This window comes from Cupressus sempervirens, chromosome 1, assembly GCF_028749045.1.
Source record: "Cupressus sempervirens isolate cs-2001-9-10 chromosome 1, ASM2874904v1, whole genome shotgun sequence".
In the NCBI taxonomy this organism is placed as follows: domain Eukaryota; kingdom Viridiplantae; phylum Streptophyta; class Pinopsida; order Cupressales; family Cupressaceae; genus Cupressus; species Cupressus sempervirens.
Genome location: NC_143118.1, coordinates 685,538,026 through 685,554,699, shown reverse-complemented (window position 1 = coordinate 685,554,699; position 16,674 = coordinate 685,538,026). Strand labels below are relative to the sequence as shown.

The 16,674-nt window shown below is 34.3% G+C and overlaps 1 protein-coding gene across 1 annotated transcript; it reads right to left on the bottom strand.

Moving 5' to 3' along the window:
- Nucleotides 1–2,821: 2,821 nt before the first annotated feature.
- On the bottom strand, nt 2,822–6,808 carry LOC149579785 (deoxymugineic acid synthase 1-like). The gene is made up of 5 exons (XM_089786860.1): nt 6,658–6,808; nt 4,307–4,482; nt 3,977–4,217; nt 3,699–3,878; nt 2,822–3,410 (listed from the first exon to the last, which is right to left on the bottom strand). Exons 1-5 carry the CDS (start codon nt 6,772–6,774, stop codon nt 3,183–3,185), a joined length of 942 nt encoding a protein of 313 aa, XP_089642986.1. The 5' UTR covers nt 6,775–6,808; the 3' UTR covers nt 2,822–3,182.
- Nucleotides 6,809–16,674: the final 9,866 nt, after the last annotated feature.

Genomic DNA, 16,674 nt, shown 5'->3' with positions numbered 1-16,674 from the left:
AATCTAGGTGACACTCACGGAGGTGAAGCATTGAGACTTCCTAGGAGGTCACCCATCCAAGTACTACTCCAGCTTGAGTGCACTTAATTACAGACTTTCCTCCATGGTTAAATCCACTCCATTTGAAAAACCTTCACCAAGTGTTGTGCCTCATGAACCATTCATTAGAAAGCCCCTTAAGCTCATCAATTGATAAGTAGGAGATATTTCCATAGTAAGTCAAATTGTGATTTTTCTATCAGGGTTTAACTATGTAGTTTTTGAGTCAACTCATTGACCCATGTTTCATGAGTAGTGATTCACACAAATCTATATCTCATGAGAATAAATGTAACACTCAGCACAATTGGATCTAGGTGTTCATAGAGGCAAAGGACCAAGACTTTCCGGAAGGTGATGGATTCTGATACTAATCCATCTTTAATATATACATAAAAGAGATAAAGAACCTAGTAGTTGTAAGACATAATTTTGAGGATGTGGCTTTGCACGATTCCAGCCAATTTGCTCCGCTTCAATTTCCTTTTCCCATGCATCCCAGATTTGGTTGCACTCAACATTCTCGTGGCTTAAGATAAGCTTGAGATTTCCTAGTAGTTTGGTTCAGTAAAATCTTATGTAATGTTTTATGATTTAGAATTTGGCTTAAGGTTGAGAAAAATAGCCATATGTCAATAAAAATATTTGCTTCACTTGCACAATTTATTTCTCATGATACTCAGAGATTGATTTCTTGTGAGACGATGAACTCTGCTATGCTTGTCTAGATTCACAGTATTACGCTCAATTATAAAAATTATTATATGTACAGCTGAAATGTTATTCTCACATAATAATGATGAATTTTTTTGAAAGTTTTGTGGGAGAGACCATCTAAGAGTTTCATCGATGAAGAGCAGATATTGTTATTAACTTATTTTCTGTTAAAGAGCTCATCTTCCTTTCCACAGCTATAAAAGCCGTAGAGATAATACTTGTCTTTTACAGATAATATTTGTCTCTGTAGTTATGGCGCTTAAATTTTTCCCATAGATTCGAACCTTTTTCTCATTTCAATAGTAAGAACAATTAAGATTAGGGTTGGCAGTTTGTTGGCACAATTTGACACGTGATTTCTGATTGTATTTGTATATATATATATAGCTTTTACAGGATCAATAACTCGCTATTTCATTATTAATAATTATTTTGTTTATTATTAGATCAACCTTTAACTATTTCAGGCAAAAAGAGGGGTAAATTTTTTATTGAATATCAAAGAAAAAAGAACAATAGAGAAAACAAAGAGCACTAAAGAGTTTTATCTTGGTCAACAAGTTGAGCTAGCTTATGAGATAAGTCACGGGAAAGCATCCTATGATCATCAATGCTCGGAGGCCCATTTAGCCAAGCAATCAGCCACACCGTTCTAGTCTTGAGGGATATGCATAAAAGACACAAAATCCAAAGAATTGCACAACTAAGTGATCTATTGAATAACTAGAGCCAAATGCCAATCCACATCCATAAGGTTCCGTCTATTCAATAAATTCACAACCACATGCGAGTCAATCTCATAGATAATTCTTCTACAACCTCATTGACAGCAATGTTCCACTACAAGCAAGATAGCAAAGCCTTCCATGAGGTTATTTGTATGGTAACTCTTGTAGATAGAAAACATAAACTGAACATCACCAGAGCTGTCACGCCCAACTCCTCCAATGCCAGCCAGTCCAGGATTTTCCTAAGAAGATCTATCAATGTTAATTTTAAGAATGCCAGCCTAGGGAGGAGTCCAATGCCCCTTACGATTAACACGTTGAGAATGTTGCCTAGCTCTATTCCCAGAGCATCTATGGGGGAGAGAGGGAGCACCACCCTGAAAAGGAAATGAAAGGCGTGAGTAAATACCAGCATCTTCAGGGTCCAAACCTCCACCAAAGTCACATTTAGCCAAGAGTGTTTCATGAAGAGAGTTACCAATTTTCCCTCATAGGTGCCTGATCCCCAGCTGCACATCATGAAAAATCCTCCTATTTCTCTCAAGCCAGACATTTCATAAAATAAGGGAAGGGCCAATAGTCCAAGCAACTTGAAGAAAAGAGGTCTTGCAAGGGGGATGTTCTAGAGGGTCCCAAAACTTAGACAAGGAAGAAACATGCCAGCATGTGCATCCCCACACACTCCACTAAGAAGTGTCATTTTTTAATACTTTGTGCCACCTACTCCATTTCCTTAACATGTGATGATCTGAAGAAATCAATTGTGAGTAACCATATGTAAGTGCATGTACAAAGGTATTTTCTTACGTTCTTTTATTATTTACATAGTGCAGATATTTGTTGGTGGATTGGATCAAACATTTCAGAGGATTTGAAGCAGATTTTTGGGTAGTTTTCCCATGTCATGGTAGTTTGCAGATTTTTATCCTTTACTTAAGTCATGGTTATAGATAATAATATCCAGCATTGATAACAGCATCCTTAGCATGGAGGTTATTGTTGAGTTATATGATTCAATCATGATATCTTATTATTTTAGTTTGTTATGTTCATAAATGGGTAGTCAAATAGTATGGATCCAGCCAAAGCATTTATGAACAATCCAACCACTTAATATTCATATGACCATTTAATTATTCTTGCTTTACTACTACTGTCTATCAGCATTAGACCATTGTTTGTAATTTGAATAATAAATAATTCTCAGCTTTCTTGCTTAAAGTTAGCAGTTTTCCACAATTCATACTATTATATGCAGTTATTTCTGAAAAAGATTGTGTTCCTTTTTCCATCATCATGGAGTATGATATTATTATCTGATCATTCAATTTCTAGCATTTAAATAAGAGGAAATAATCTTTTCCACCGTTATATTAGAATTGAAGCAAGATGGTACAGTGGTTTTGTAAAGGAGCTTACATTGCAATGACAAACTCCATATTACAATCTTTGATAATAGGCAATAGACAGGGACTCCAGCTGCATCGCAGGTGTAAACTCGCTCTTTCCAAATTTATGCCCAAGAAAAATACATATCTTAATGAATCTCTTCCTATAGTATGCTTTATAACGGAAATAGTGATGAGATTGATGAAATCAGAGAACTAATGGAGATTACTGAACCTCAAGGCTCAATTTATTTTCTTTAACAGAAATGTATACAATATTTTAAAGTTGCAATAAACTCGTGGTCTTACATTAGATCTCTCCATCCCAAAGCTCTTCAATGGTCTTGTAAGGGCTAGTCGTTGAATTTACAAGCTCATCTCCCTTCTGATTCTTCCTCTGCTCAACCTTGCCCAGTTTCTCATGGTCTTCTGCAGTTAAACACCAGTCAAAAATCTGGAAATTTTCTGTTATCCTCCCTTTATTAAAGCTCTTGGGAATCACACAAACTCCCTGCTCTATTCCCCACCTCAACATAACCTGCAAATAATACACAAAGTAATATATTAATAATGCTATATTCTATATTCTGGTTTCTGGTTTCTGGATTATGTCTTAGATAAGATTGAAGATTTTCTTCTCCATTATTTCCTATCAGTATTCATATTGAGCAGAAAATCCGTATAATTTAAGTTAATTAACAAAATAATTTGACCTCGACCTTTTACCGATAATTAATAAACAATATTTTTTTTACATCCAAACCATAACAACAAACCATATGAAGTAAGAGATTCAAAAATTGAAGAAGAGGTGAGAAGTATATACCTGTGCTATAGACTTTCCATGCTTTTGAGCGATTTCCTTAATCACAGGGTTTTCAATCACTATAGGTGATCCCCATGGAGAGTTTGGAGCTCCAAGGGGAGACCATGCACATACTTGAATGTTCTTCTTACTACAGTATTCTCTCAACTTTTTCTGTTGCCACATTGGGTGCATCTCTACCTATCATGTATTCCACCAGTTTTGATCAGTTATTTAACTTTTTATCTAAAAATCTAGATAACTAAACTTTGAGAAAAAAATCTATAGTATAACATTACCTGATTGACAGCCGGGGGGATTTTGGCATATTTCAGCAAATCTTCAATCTTTTTACAGGAAAAATTGCTCAAACCAATGGCTTTGGTGAGACCCAATTCATAGCATTTTTCCATGCCTTGCCATGTAGACTTGATATCCACAGGCAAAAAGTCTTCCTCCCTTGGTGGAAGGGTATGTCCTTTCCTTAGCCTTACAGGCCAGTGTATCAGATACAAGTCTAAGTATTCCAGCTGCAAATTCCTGCAATTATAACATTTGTTATGTATCTACATGAAAAAATTGTTTCTAGGATAAAAAAAAGATTGTTAAGAAGGTGTAGATTTATATACTTGAGACTTTTGGTGATAGCAGCAACAGGATCATCATGTTGATCATCCCAAAGTTTAGTGGCGACAAACACTTCCTCCCTTTTGACGACACCGCTTTGAAAAGCTTCTCTGAGACCTGCTCCTAAGGCACCTTCTGAACCATAAATGGCGGCTGTGTCAAAATGTCTGTATCCAACCTGTATTCCAACAAATAACATTTTTATAAGTTTTAGAGTACAGTTAAACATGAAGGCAATTAGACATATTCTTTTTCATCGCCCCTTTAAAAATGTTAAAATAAATTAATTATTTCCCAAACAGTCAGCATTTTCTAGAAAGGTCGGTGGTCAGCACAGACCACTCATTTTCCATGTGCAGCCAACCATTCTGCCATCCATTTCAACTGTCCATTATAAATTTTACAGCTAACTCCTCCTACAGTGTAAATGGCATTTAATATGTATTTCTTTGTAAATATAATGGACTGGACCTGTATTCAGCAGAGCCCAATTTTGGGTTTCTCCATGGCTTCTCCTCTCTATGGCTTTCTTTCTTGTTTGCTTTCTTTGTTGTGTTGTGCTGTAATTTTCATCATGGTATCAGAGCATTGCTTCTAATTTTAACAAAAAAGAAGTGTTACTAGCGTGACTTTTTTAATCAGAAAACTTCATTAAAGAACGATTAAGCTGGTCAATAGCATTTTTATTTTTGGAAAAAAAAGTCAATATAACTAGTATTATTTGTGCAATTTTGTTGATATCATTATGGAATGATAATTAAAATGTTTGTGCGACAGTATTAAATCAATCATTTAAATCTTGTGATCATGAAAGTGAAATAGAGATATTGAACAGCTTTGGTCCTTCTCTGTATAACAGATTTTACAGCATTTATCTTTATTATGTAGAAGACAGAACAATAGCAATAAACACTAAAGTCAGATATAAGAAAAATTCAAAAAATCATCAAAATCTGAAACACACACCAATTTGCTACTTTCCTATTCACTCAAATTGATTGATAATCAGCATTAGATAATAAATTAATTATCAACTGTACATAGTGGGCACAGGCACACCGTCCTCACACCGATACAAGGCGATCTAACATAGTCTGTAGTGGTCACTCTTAAACATCATATACTAATACAAAAGTAAGTCAATTTTGGCTACTTAACACTTTTAGACTAAGATTGAAGCCTTAGTGTGTGATATTTAAGCCATCCATTTGAAACTATCTATACTATTCACATTTTTATTGTGTTCACTTTCTATCTGTTATCAATGTTGCAGCTACCATTTAATATCTTTTTCCTTATAAATTGAGTGAACTGGGCCTCTATGTAATAGAGCTCTGTTTTGGGTTTCTCCACTGTACCAAAGTTCTCTAACTCGGTATCAAAACCTTAGGAAATGTTTCATGTGCATCAGCCTACAAATAAATCATCATCTGTGCCATAGTGAGCTGCCTACACATCTAAGGGATGGATCAGTTGAGAGTAAATGATATAGGATGTGGGCTTTGGTAGAATCCAAGATATTGCTGTAAAATGGATGCATTTTGCTGGCTCCCTATATCTACTCTGTTTTGTCTCTCTTTGTACTGCCCCATTTACTAATAAAGTGCAGGTTTCAGACATTTGAGGACTGTTTTGCTTCAAGCTTTCTCTATTGCTATTTGTAGTACAGTTAGGAGGTTGGCATTTCCATCTTTTTAAGGTGAAGGTATCGTATAGGTTGATAGATTTGTGACATGTGCTTAACAACTTCTCGTGGATCTGTGCTTCTGGCTGTTGTGAGGTTCATTGATAGTTTGAGTTTTTGGTGTAAGGATAACAGTGATTCCAACAAATGGTACTAGAACATTAGATTACAGGTTCAGATCTTTTGAATCATGCTGAAGGAGAATTGTTGGGAAGTTGGTGCTTCCATCCCTTCTAAATAAAAGTACTGTTTAGCATAGACTGATAAATTTGTGATGTGGGGCTCAAGCGAACTTTTGGTATAACAATAACAGTGATTCCAAAATGATTAATCAACCATTTTGACAATAACTTAAAAAGAAATAAAAAATTGTTCAATAACAAGAGAGTTACATAGAAGAACAGTTTGTCCTTTGGCTGTGCACAAAATGATCTAGCAAAGGGACTATATCGGAAGGCAATCAAGTAACCATTTTGACATTAAGGATGACAACATTAGTTTGAAACTGGGTGAGGTAGATAACTGGATTGGGTCTCTCGTCCTCAGTACCAAAGTTTTCAACTATCGGATCGCTTGATAATCAGTGTGGGATAAAAAGATCAAAACTTAAAACAAACTATTGTTGGAAAAAAAAGAATTGAATCAATCAATTTTTAGATATAAGCTAACCTGAAGAGCCACAAGGACTGCTGCCTTGATCTCTTCATCTCGAACAGCTGGAACAGCAGTGCCAAGCCCAATTGCAGGCATTTTGCTTCCTGTATTCAATTCTAAAACATGTCCCATTTTTACTCCCGATTTACACACAAAAGAATCGATGTCTAACTTGACAATAAGTTTGTTTCTGTATCAAGTTTTTCAGTAGCAATTTAATGCCACCACAGTTTGACATTTTGTAGTGATATCGTTGAGCAATTCAAGGGGAAATGCTACACGACAGTTTATCTCTTCGACTATGCCGGCGTTGATTTCAATTTTACACCTTCTAGATACTTTGAAAGGATCGATTCACCAATGTGCAAAGAAGAAAAGCATTCAATTAAAAATACTATTCAACGGTCACAATTGATATTATTAGGATTAAATAAATTACCGAATCGACAATGTCCGCTGTTCGATTATTGAAAAACAGTCTGAATTCAGTACCTGATAAGATGCGACATGCCAATGTAAGCGGTGAGGGAAACGGATTTTGAGAAGAGTAATTTTGGGGTTAGTTAAAAAGGTTTTACTTTTCTTGCATATTTTATTATAATAAAATCGTAGATATCTTATTATAATAATAAGTGTTGGCATGCGTAATTTCTACTGCTGCCGACCTTCAACCACTCACCGTCTAGAGTAATTGACCACCCATCATCCACAGCTCAGTCTGCCAACAACCTAGCCATCCCAGCTGTTCCAGCCGCAACATAAACTGTCCACATTTAATTTGCAATATTATAACATATGTTATGTGTTTGGTTTGTATTCTAAAAAGTTCTCCGACCTCTATAAATAGAGGCTTAATGTAATGCATTTCAGCAAGGCAATAAGGCAAAGAAACAATAATATAAAGATTTCTTATTGTGTTTTAGTTTTCTTTGTCTCTGTCCACCTTCAATAAGTAGTGAGGGTAAGACTTAAAGGTATAATAGTTTAAGTGAGTAATAACTAGCAATGGTATCTTAGTGTGCAATGGGTACACAGATCAACTAAGTAGTTGTCTCTTTTTCAATATTTGTGTCAGCCTCTCTATAACTTGCTATCTCTCTATCAATCTATTTCTCCATCTTTATCTCTTTCTTTCTTCTCTTGTTTGTGTCCCATATGTATCTTCCTGGATCTCTTTCTATCTTTACCTCTTGATCTATATCTATCTCTCTATCTTTTGTCTACCATCCTCTCACTCTATATTCATCTTTATATCTATCTTCCTCACTCCCCTTTACATATTTATATTTTTTGTCACCCCTCTCTCTCTCTCTCTCTCTCTCTCACACACACACACACACACACACACACACACACACACGCATGCACGCACGCACGCACGCACACACAACGTGGTCTTTTTGGTAAACAATTTAAATAGACATTCATGAAATTAGATCTATATGACTATTTAAAAAAAATTATAAGTTAATTTTAGATACATTAATCAAAGAATTTAATAATATATTGTTATCTTATTTACTATCAGTAATAATAATTTATTTTTTGGAGATTTGTAATATTTTTTTTTCCAAAAGTAAACTAACATGAACATAAAAGCATCGGAACGGTAATCATCTAATTTGGCTAGGATTAAACTAAGCTCTTATATCGGGTGATTGGTTTAATAGTTTCAATTGTTCTTTGTCTTCTATCACCAAGTTAGGGTCTGATCACTTTCTAATTTCTCTGTTGGCTAAGTCTTTGACTATCAAGCTTAGCTTTCCTTTCAGGTTCAAAAGGATAAGGATCGAATACCCAAATTTTGATACTCTAGTCCATGACTAGTGCAATGTACAAGTTGAAGGGTCAGGTATGTTTAGGATTGCTAAGAAACTCAATTATGTTAAAAACAAAGTCAAAGTTTGGAACAATGAGACTTTTGGAGATATCTATCACAAATAGTTGACATTAAAAATTGTTTGGATGAAGTACAAAAGGTGATTTGAAGGAATGGGGATTCCCAAGGATTTTTTGATGAGGAAAAATAGTTGCTATTGAAGTATAATGATATTGTGACCAAAGAGGAGCTTTACTAGAGACAAAGATCTAGAGCCCCTCTTGTTGAAGTTAGGAGACATGAATGCCACATTCTTCAACCTCATTGCATAATGACATAGAGCTTCCAAAAGGATTTAAAATATCTCCACAAAGAATGAAGATATTCACATTGATGGGGATATTTCTAAGGCTTTTGTTGATTTATGCTCTAATTGTTTGAAAAAAGATTCAAATCTTTTTCCTCTAAGTCAAAACCAACCCCTAGATTCCATTCCTTCAATTCTAGATGACACTAGTACATTTGAGGTCATTTTTTGACCATTATTGGTCAAAATTTTGACCCAATTTTCAACCAAATATCGACCAAATTCAACCAGACTAGTTGGTTGAAATTTTGACCAATACGTTGGTCGAAAACTTTCAAAATTGTTGGCACAATTTTTGCCAAGCATTGGTCAAAATTTTGACCAATGTTGGTAGAAAATTGTACAACAATTGATCATAAATTTGACCAATGCTTGGTGGAAAATTGCCAAGCATTGGTCAAGATGTCAACCAATGCTTGGTAGAAAACTGCCAAGCATTGCTCGAGATTTCGACCAATGCTTGGTCAAATTTTTTTTGAGGCTCACACTTGTTGAGGTCCACTTCAGCAATGGCCCTTCCTATGGAATAGGAGATAATGTGTTATGAGCTCTTCATCAGTGGGATAAAATATGAATCTAGGAGGCAGTTGTGCATCACCCATATCATGACTGTAACTAAAGTTAAGAGCCTCTATTATTGAATTCTCTTCCCTATCACCCATATTCATTTCCTTTGCTATTCATAATTCACATGCTACATTTATTCAATTTCAAAATAATGAATAAATGCAGCATGTGAATTATGAATAGAAAAGGAAATGAATATGGGTGCTAGGGAAGATAATTCAATAATAGAGGCTCTTAACTTTAGTTATAGTCATGATATGGGTGATGCATGATTACCTCCTAGATCATTCACATTCCATCCCACCGATGAAGAGCTCATAACAAATTATCTCATTAGAAAGGTTTTAGACAAAAATTTCATAGGAAGGGCCATTGTTGAAGTGGACCTCAACAAGCGTGAGCCTTAGGGAGGGTTTAATTCCCTCCTTTATTATTCACTATGCATATAATCCCACACACCCATTTAATCTTGAATGATGATATGTATTGAATGCTGAGTGTCCATGCTGAGTGCTCCAAAACCATCCATTTCATGCCTTCATCTGTACACAATGTCTTTCTAGTTTCTTTCTACTCGCACACCCATTTCATTGCATATGATCATCTAAAAATTGTGTCACTCTAAGCTCTCAACTATTTCCTCTTGATTGATCATCTCATAACTACTGAATGAGATATTTGGGATAAGCTATAGGCATCCATCAAAGCATAAAGGATTTTGCTAGATGATGTAGATGAAGTAGTAGCATTTTCCTTGGGAGACATGCTTGCAAATGGGAAGCATAGATAAGTCATGTGAACTGTTTGACAGGATGCTTGAACATAATGTGGTCATCAAAAGCCATGGTTTCTGGATATGCACAAAATAGATATATTGAGAGAATATATTTGTTTAAGTTGCAATTGCCTTGGTAGACATGCATGCAAAATGTGGAATCCTAGATGAATAGTTCAATTGAATCCTCCTCCTAGAGGAAGGCTACAACAAATACATAGTTCAATTGAAAGGTCTATAGATACCATTAGGATCAGTATTTTGAACAATCCATGGATGTTGTAAAAGCTTGTGTAAAGGTAGCCTCTTTGAGGAATCTTTCTATAGTAGCTGTGTAACCATGATAACTAAAAATTTATATAAGTAGTGAGATAGACATATCTAACAAAATTGTCTTCAAAATATCAAGGCAATATATACTAACTTGAGATATTAGATCTTTAGATGCAGTAGAAACAAGTGGCATTAAAGGAAATTTCAAATCCACTTTCACGATAATACATAAAAAAGCTAGCCATAGTCAAATCCATGCTTGAAATAAGAAAATATGAGAAACCTTCAAGTATAAGGCTTGAAACAAATATATATATATATATATATATATATATATATATATAATAAGAACTGAAACATAGTATGGCTTCTCAGACCTTTTGTAAGTGTCTGAATGCTCCTTTGCTTCAAAAGGAGGAACCCCATAAAGAAACTCATAACACAAGATCCCCAAACTCCATATGTCTACCCCAGAATCATGCTCCCTACTTTCCACTGGAATAGACATTTGCATTAACCTTTAAACAAATATGTGTAGTGTAGCCTTTACCTTCCCACTTTAATCCTTAAATTAACCGATATCTTAATTTTTGAAGAAAGAACTTATCTTCAAAGCAGTGGGTTAAGGATTTTATCGATGATAGTCTAAACGTAACAAAATTAGTCTAGATTAAACCACTTAAGTTTCATAGCAACATGGGCATTACAGTAGAGGATCTGACATGCCTTTCCTTCAAATCTAAAAACCAATATTTAAATCTCATAATGGAAACATTTATGCCAACTTGGTTTGTATCTCAATTATAAGAAAATTATCCAACATTCTTTCTAATGGCAGGCTTTGACAGTATCAAGGGCATAACGAAGCACTTTGTAGAAATCAGAAAGGAAATCTTCCAGTTTGCCATATACTAGTTCAAACTTTAGATATATCTTGCTGATCTAACAACATCTCATCATTAAAAGTACCAAAAAGGCAAGAATATGCAAACATTTATAGATCAGCATAAGATCCATAATACCAAAATGTACTTGTAATATGCATTTGGAGATGATGCATAGAACCTCTATTTGCGAAAGTCATTCTATGAAAATTTGTACAAAAATAACAAAGTTCCAGATACAAGCAAACAATAATGTGCTACTTATCTTGCATCCTATGCCTTCCCACACCTGAGATATTAATATCTTTAATTTATGAAATAGTAAATGCTACCACCAGAATCTCTTCAAATTCTCAAGCTATCAACTAGCATCTTGTATAATATTTCTACACTTCGATTCTCATTCAGCCACCTCAAGCTACACGAGCCTCTTCTCATATAAAAGGAATGTTGCCTTTAAAAAAATAAGTTATGCCTCTTAGAGCTTGATTCTATTCCAGCCTATGGAAGCCTCATGATCTCATATCTGTATGCCATAGAGATGTGTTAAGGAGAAATCATACTAAGATAGCTCTTTAGTCTACTACTCAAACCCCAGTAAGCTCTCACAAACAAAAGATTAGACTTCACTGTCAGAGACTAAAATTTTACAGTAGAAAATATGTCAATTATACTTATAGTTTAATAATAGGATGAGCCACTGCCACCTAAGTATCCACCACCCATGCCATGACTCAAATACAAAGATGAGCAAGAACCTCCACCAATCTAAATACAATAGGAACTAGCTAATATTGTTACAAAATTAAACAAATCAAAATAGAAAGATATCAAGTTACATACATCAATATGGAGTGATACAAAATAGCAAATGAGGAATGCATAATGGGTATTTTGGTTTCCAAGCACTAATAAGTATGATAGCTACTATGAAGACCAAAAGCTAAGTGATAATTGATCAATGATCATATGTATATCCAATGATGGTCCATGATTACTATGTTATAGGATGATACACAAATTAGGAGAAGCTATATCAATAAATATAAATAATCAAGAGGACATCAATCAACATATGATTGAGCAATAATAAGCATACAACACTCACACCTGATACTGATATGGAGGGATAGTAATTATGTTACGTTAATGATTAAGTGAAAAAATGACAAACTTTGAGATCTATTAACCAATGAACCGTATTATTATACTAGCTCATGCACACTAACTAGTGAGATTATTTCTATTGGCATCCAATAAAGAGAATATTATAATCAATAACTAAAGGCTAATTAATTATTTAATGAAAGGATAAAATCTAACAAGGAAAAGGTGCATCTAGAAATGATCATGAAGGGATACAATCTTCATTATTTAAAAATGTTATACTAACTGATCTTATTGTTAGAAGACTTGTAATAGAAAGGTGTGATTAGCAAAGGAAATGAAGGGACATGAGACATGTCCCATACAATGGCACTCCTCACTCAAGGATGCAAATATAAGAAAGCTTTCCATTGATTGTTCAGAAATAAAATACAAGTTAGACAAAACACAAAACAATTTAACACAATTTAACAATTTAAAAATTTAATACTTGAGAAGAATAAGCCAGTTCTGCAAGGAGAAATATTTAAAGAAGATTCTGGCATGAAAATAGCATGTAAGTTGGAGATCAGAATTGCCTCTATTCTATAGCAATACTAGAAGTAGAAAGCTTCAAAACCAATCTCTTGATATTTATGCTCCATCCAAATAAAAGTTCACACAAAAGCTAACCACCCAAGACATGTTTGAAGAATAAAATTCTTTAGAAACAAGATTCCAAGGGAAAAAAAAAATAGACATGTTAAAATTTGATCAAACTTCAATTTCTAATGTGAAAGAAAATGCAAAAAAATGAGCAACCCACTTCATATTTTGAGAACAATTGACCAATTTAGAAGAGATGCCTTGAACTTCAACTCCCACATTCACATTGAAGAATAGAAAACAATGAAATGGGCCAAAATTGCCCTTTTTACATGTTAAGCTCGTGTTGGTCAAAATTTTGACCAACATAGGCATGGATTAAAAAAAAACATATTTTCCCTTTCCATAGTCTGACCAATCTAATATATGGTCAAAAATTTTGGTCTAAAAATGGGGTCAAATGTACTAGTGTGATAAAATTAATAAAATGTTGGATGTCATTCCGTATGTGGATGAAATTCAAAAAATGATTTTTTCCTTTGAAGGTGAGAAGCCATCGAGTCTTGATGGTTTCTTGATGTTCTTCCTTCAACACTTTTGGAAGACAATAGTGTTGGAGGTGTATGTGATAGTTAAAGATTTCTTTGGATCCAAAAAGATGCTAAAAGAACTCAACTCAACTTTCATACTGATGATCCCTAAAAAAGAGGGTTCTAGAATAGTGGAAGCTTTGAGACCTATAAACTTGTGTAATTCCATCTTTCTAAAATGGTGACCTCAAGTATTTTATCTATCTTATCTTCTATCATTTTGTCTCAACAAAATGATTTTGTGTTGGGCAGACAAATTCTGGATTTAATTATCAAAGTGAATGAGGTTATTCATTCTACTAGTTGTTCAAAATCTCAAGGTTTCCTACTAAACTTGATCTGTCTAAGGCTTATGACAGAGTTGATTGGGAGTTCATGTTCAAAGTTTTGAAATACTTTTTCTTTGGAATTGCTTCATCCATCATTTGTCTTGCAAGTTCCTTCCTTCTTTTCAGGGATTGGGAAAGACGCTCTTTTGCCTCCTTGAGTTGAGCTATGGCCATTTCCAGATCTAGCTTCTCATTCTCTATAGCTTTGTCAAGTCTAAATATCTCCATTACCCTTGACCTTTTCTCAAGCTGTCAAACTTTATATTGAGAACCACAAAGCTCTGATACCAATTGTTGGAAATAATCAAGACTAGCTAGGTTATTGAGAGGGGAGGGGTGAATCAATAACCTCAAAAACTTTAAATCAATTAAGCACTTAACCATATAAATCATTCACCATTCATTCATATAATGTACTACATGCATGAGAAAAGATAAATATTCATAACACATGAACACAGTAATTTGGTGACCCAAAAACCTTCCAAATAGAAAGTAAAATTGGGGTGGGGATGATACCGACAAAAAATCACTATTGTAGTATAAAGTTGGCCTGTTAGGGCTTACATTGACCACTTCTAATGATCTACCCTATTAAGAGCAATTTGGACTGCTAGGTCCACCTTGTTAGAGGTTTTACAAACATACAATAAAGTATGCACTCTATTAGGAAATTTGTATAAAGACTGTTAAGTCTACCTTGATAAAGGATTTAGAAAACTGATTCAGTTGTCAAGATGAAATAGTAGATTTGACTTACAACTTAATTGCTGAATAGATCTTGAAGTATAGATCACCTTTTTTGACTGATATGTCTTTGCTGCTCCTTAATGACCTTACTGAAAACTTCTGCTCTGCTGCTGATTCGCATTCACTCTTCTAAAAACATTACATGTCCATCCCTTAACATACTCATGATAATACATTGCAAATGATAGAATACATTACATATATACCATTTTAATATTTACAATTGCAAGGTTGGCTAAAACATAAGTAAACAAAACATTATTGAGTCGGTCACAAAATAGAAAACTCAGGCTCTTCAAGATGACTTGGTGACCTTCTAATACTTGGCATCCATAGCATTACTCAGCATCGTCATGTACTCGGTAGAAGTAGAAGCTCGATCCATACTAATTACACAATGTAGCTTGGAACTCGGTAGCCATTGGAGACTTGGTAGATGTAGTGTTACTCAGTAAATACCAAATCCTTTGTTTACCTTGCTATCACTCGGTAAACACTGCACATCCATCACTTAGTAGAAACTGGCTTCATATCACACAAATTGATGACTCGATAAACACTATGAAGCTTAGTGACCATTACCTGTTCAGTGAACACTGTAAGCTTGGTAAACACTGTTGAATTGCACATTGACTTGATAGCTTCAAGAATATTCGGTGTGAACTGCTTAACTGCTGAACTTACAAGGTAACCATTGAATGCTCAGTATAAATTGCGGACTAAGTGATGAGCTTGGTAGCCATTTAGAATCAAATAAGTGTTGTCACTAATGAAAAATACAACATAATGCCAACAATGATGAAATCTCACACTTTATATTGGATTCTATTTTTTGCGAATGCTAGAACTCAGAAGCTTAAATCTTCCCATAGGTTAGTTTTTGATAGAAGCAAGTTACTATGGCCCCCTCTTCTTTCTAGCCTCTAGAAGTTGTTGATCCTTTGTTAATGTGCTTCTAGAGTGTTGTTTGTACCATACACGAAGACCCTCTTCCTACCATTTTTATTAAAAATACTTAGGTGTTTGTATTTTGAAAAATGATTTTTCTTTAGTTGGTGCGTAGATCGAGATTATTGGTTTAGCTTGTTTAATTTTTCATTTGTACTCCTCAGAAGCTTTTTGTGCATCTTGTTAGGTGGTTGACTTAGCTGTTTGTTTTTTGGAAAATGATTTTTTTAAAGTTGGTGGGTTTAGATCGAGAAGATTGGTTCAGTTTGTTTAATTTTTCATTTACACTCCTTAGAATCTTGCTTTGCATCTTGTTAATCTGCATCAGTTCAAGAGGGCATATAATAGTTATCCAAGATTTAAAGGTGAGACCATTTGTGTTTTTTGGAAAATGATTTTTTTTAGTTGGTAGGTGTGGATCAAGAAGATCAGTTTAGTTTGTTAAATTTTTCATTTGCACTCCTCATAACCTTGCGTTGCATCTTATTAGGTGTTTATTTTTTCATATTTTTTTTTAAAAGTTGGTGGGTGTGGATTGAATTTTTTTTGTTTGTTTGTTTAAGTTTTCATTTGTACTCCTCAAAACCTTTCTTTGCATCTTGTTAGGCATTTGACTTAGGTGTTTGGTTTTTTGGAAAAGGGTTTTTATTTTATTTTATTTTATTTTTAAGCTGGTGGGTGTGGATTGAGAGGATCAATTAAATTTGGTTAACTTTTCATTTACACTCCTCATAACCTTGCTTTATTTCTTTTCATCTTGTTAATTTGCATAGGTTCAAGAGGGTATAGAATAGTTATCCAACATTTGAAGGTAAAACCATTATGTGGTTTCTACGACCTGCTGACAGGTTGCAAAAATAAGTGCAAGACAAATGATTGCAGAGAAGAATAAATAATTAGATGAGATGTGTATGAATAGCAGAGATAAGAAGTGTTCAAAGGAAGAGACATGTTCAGAACAAAATTATTGAAAAGGATTTTAATAATTTTGGAATCTAAATCGTTGACTGAGTTGAATGGATTAAAATCAAATTGAGA

Coding starts and splice junctions, on each gene's coding strand:
- LOC149579785 (XM_089786860.1), bottom strand. CDS start 6,774: ATGGGACATGTTTTAGAATTGAATACAGGAAGCAAAATGCCTGCAATT. Junction 3,879..3,976: donor TCCCCCCGGCTGTCAATCAG/GTAATGTTATAC, acceptor AATACATGATAG/GTAGAGATGCACCCAATGTG. Junction 3,411..3,698: donor ATGGAAAGTCTATAGCACAG/GTATATACTTCT, acceptor TATTATTTGCAG/GTTATGTTGAGGTGGGGAAT.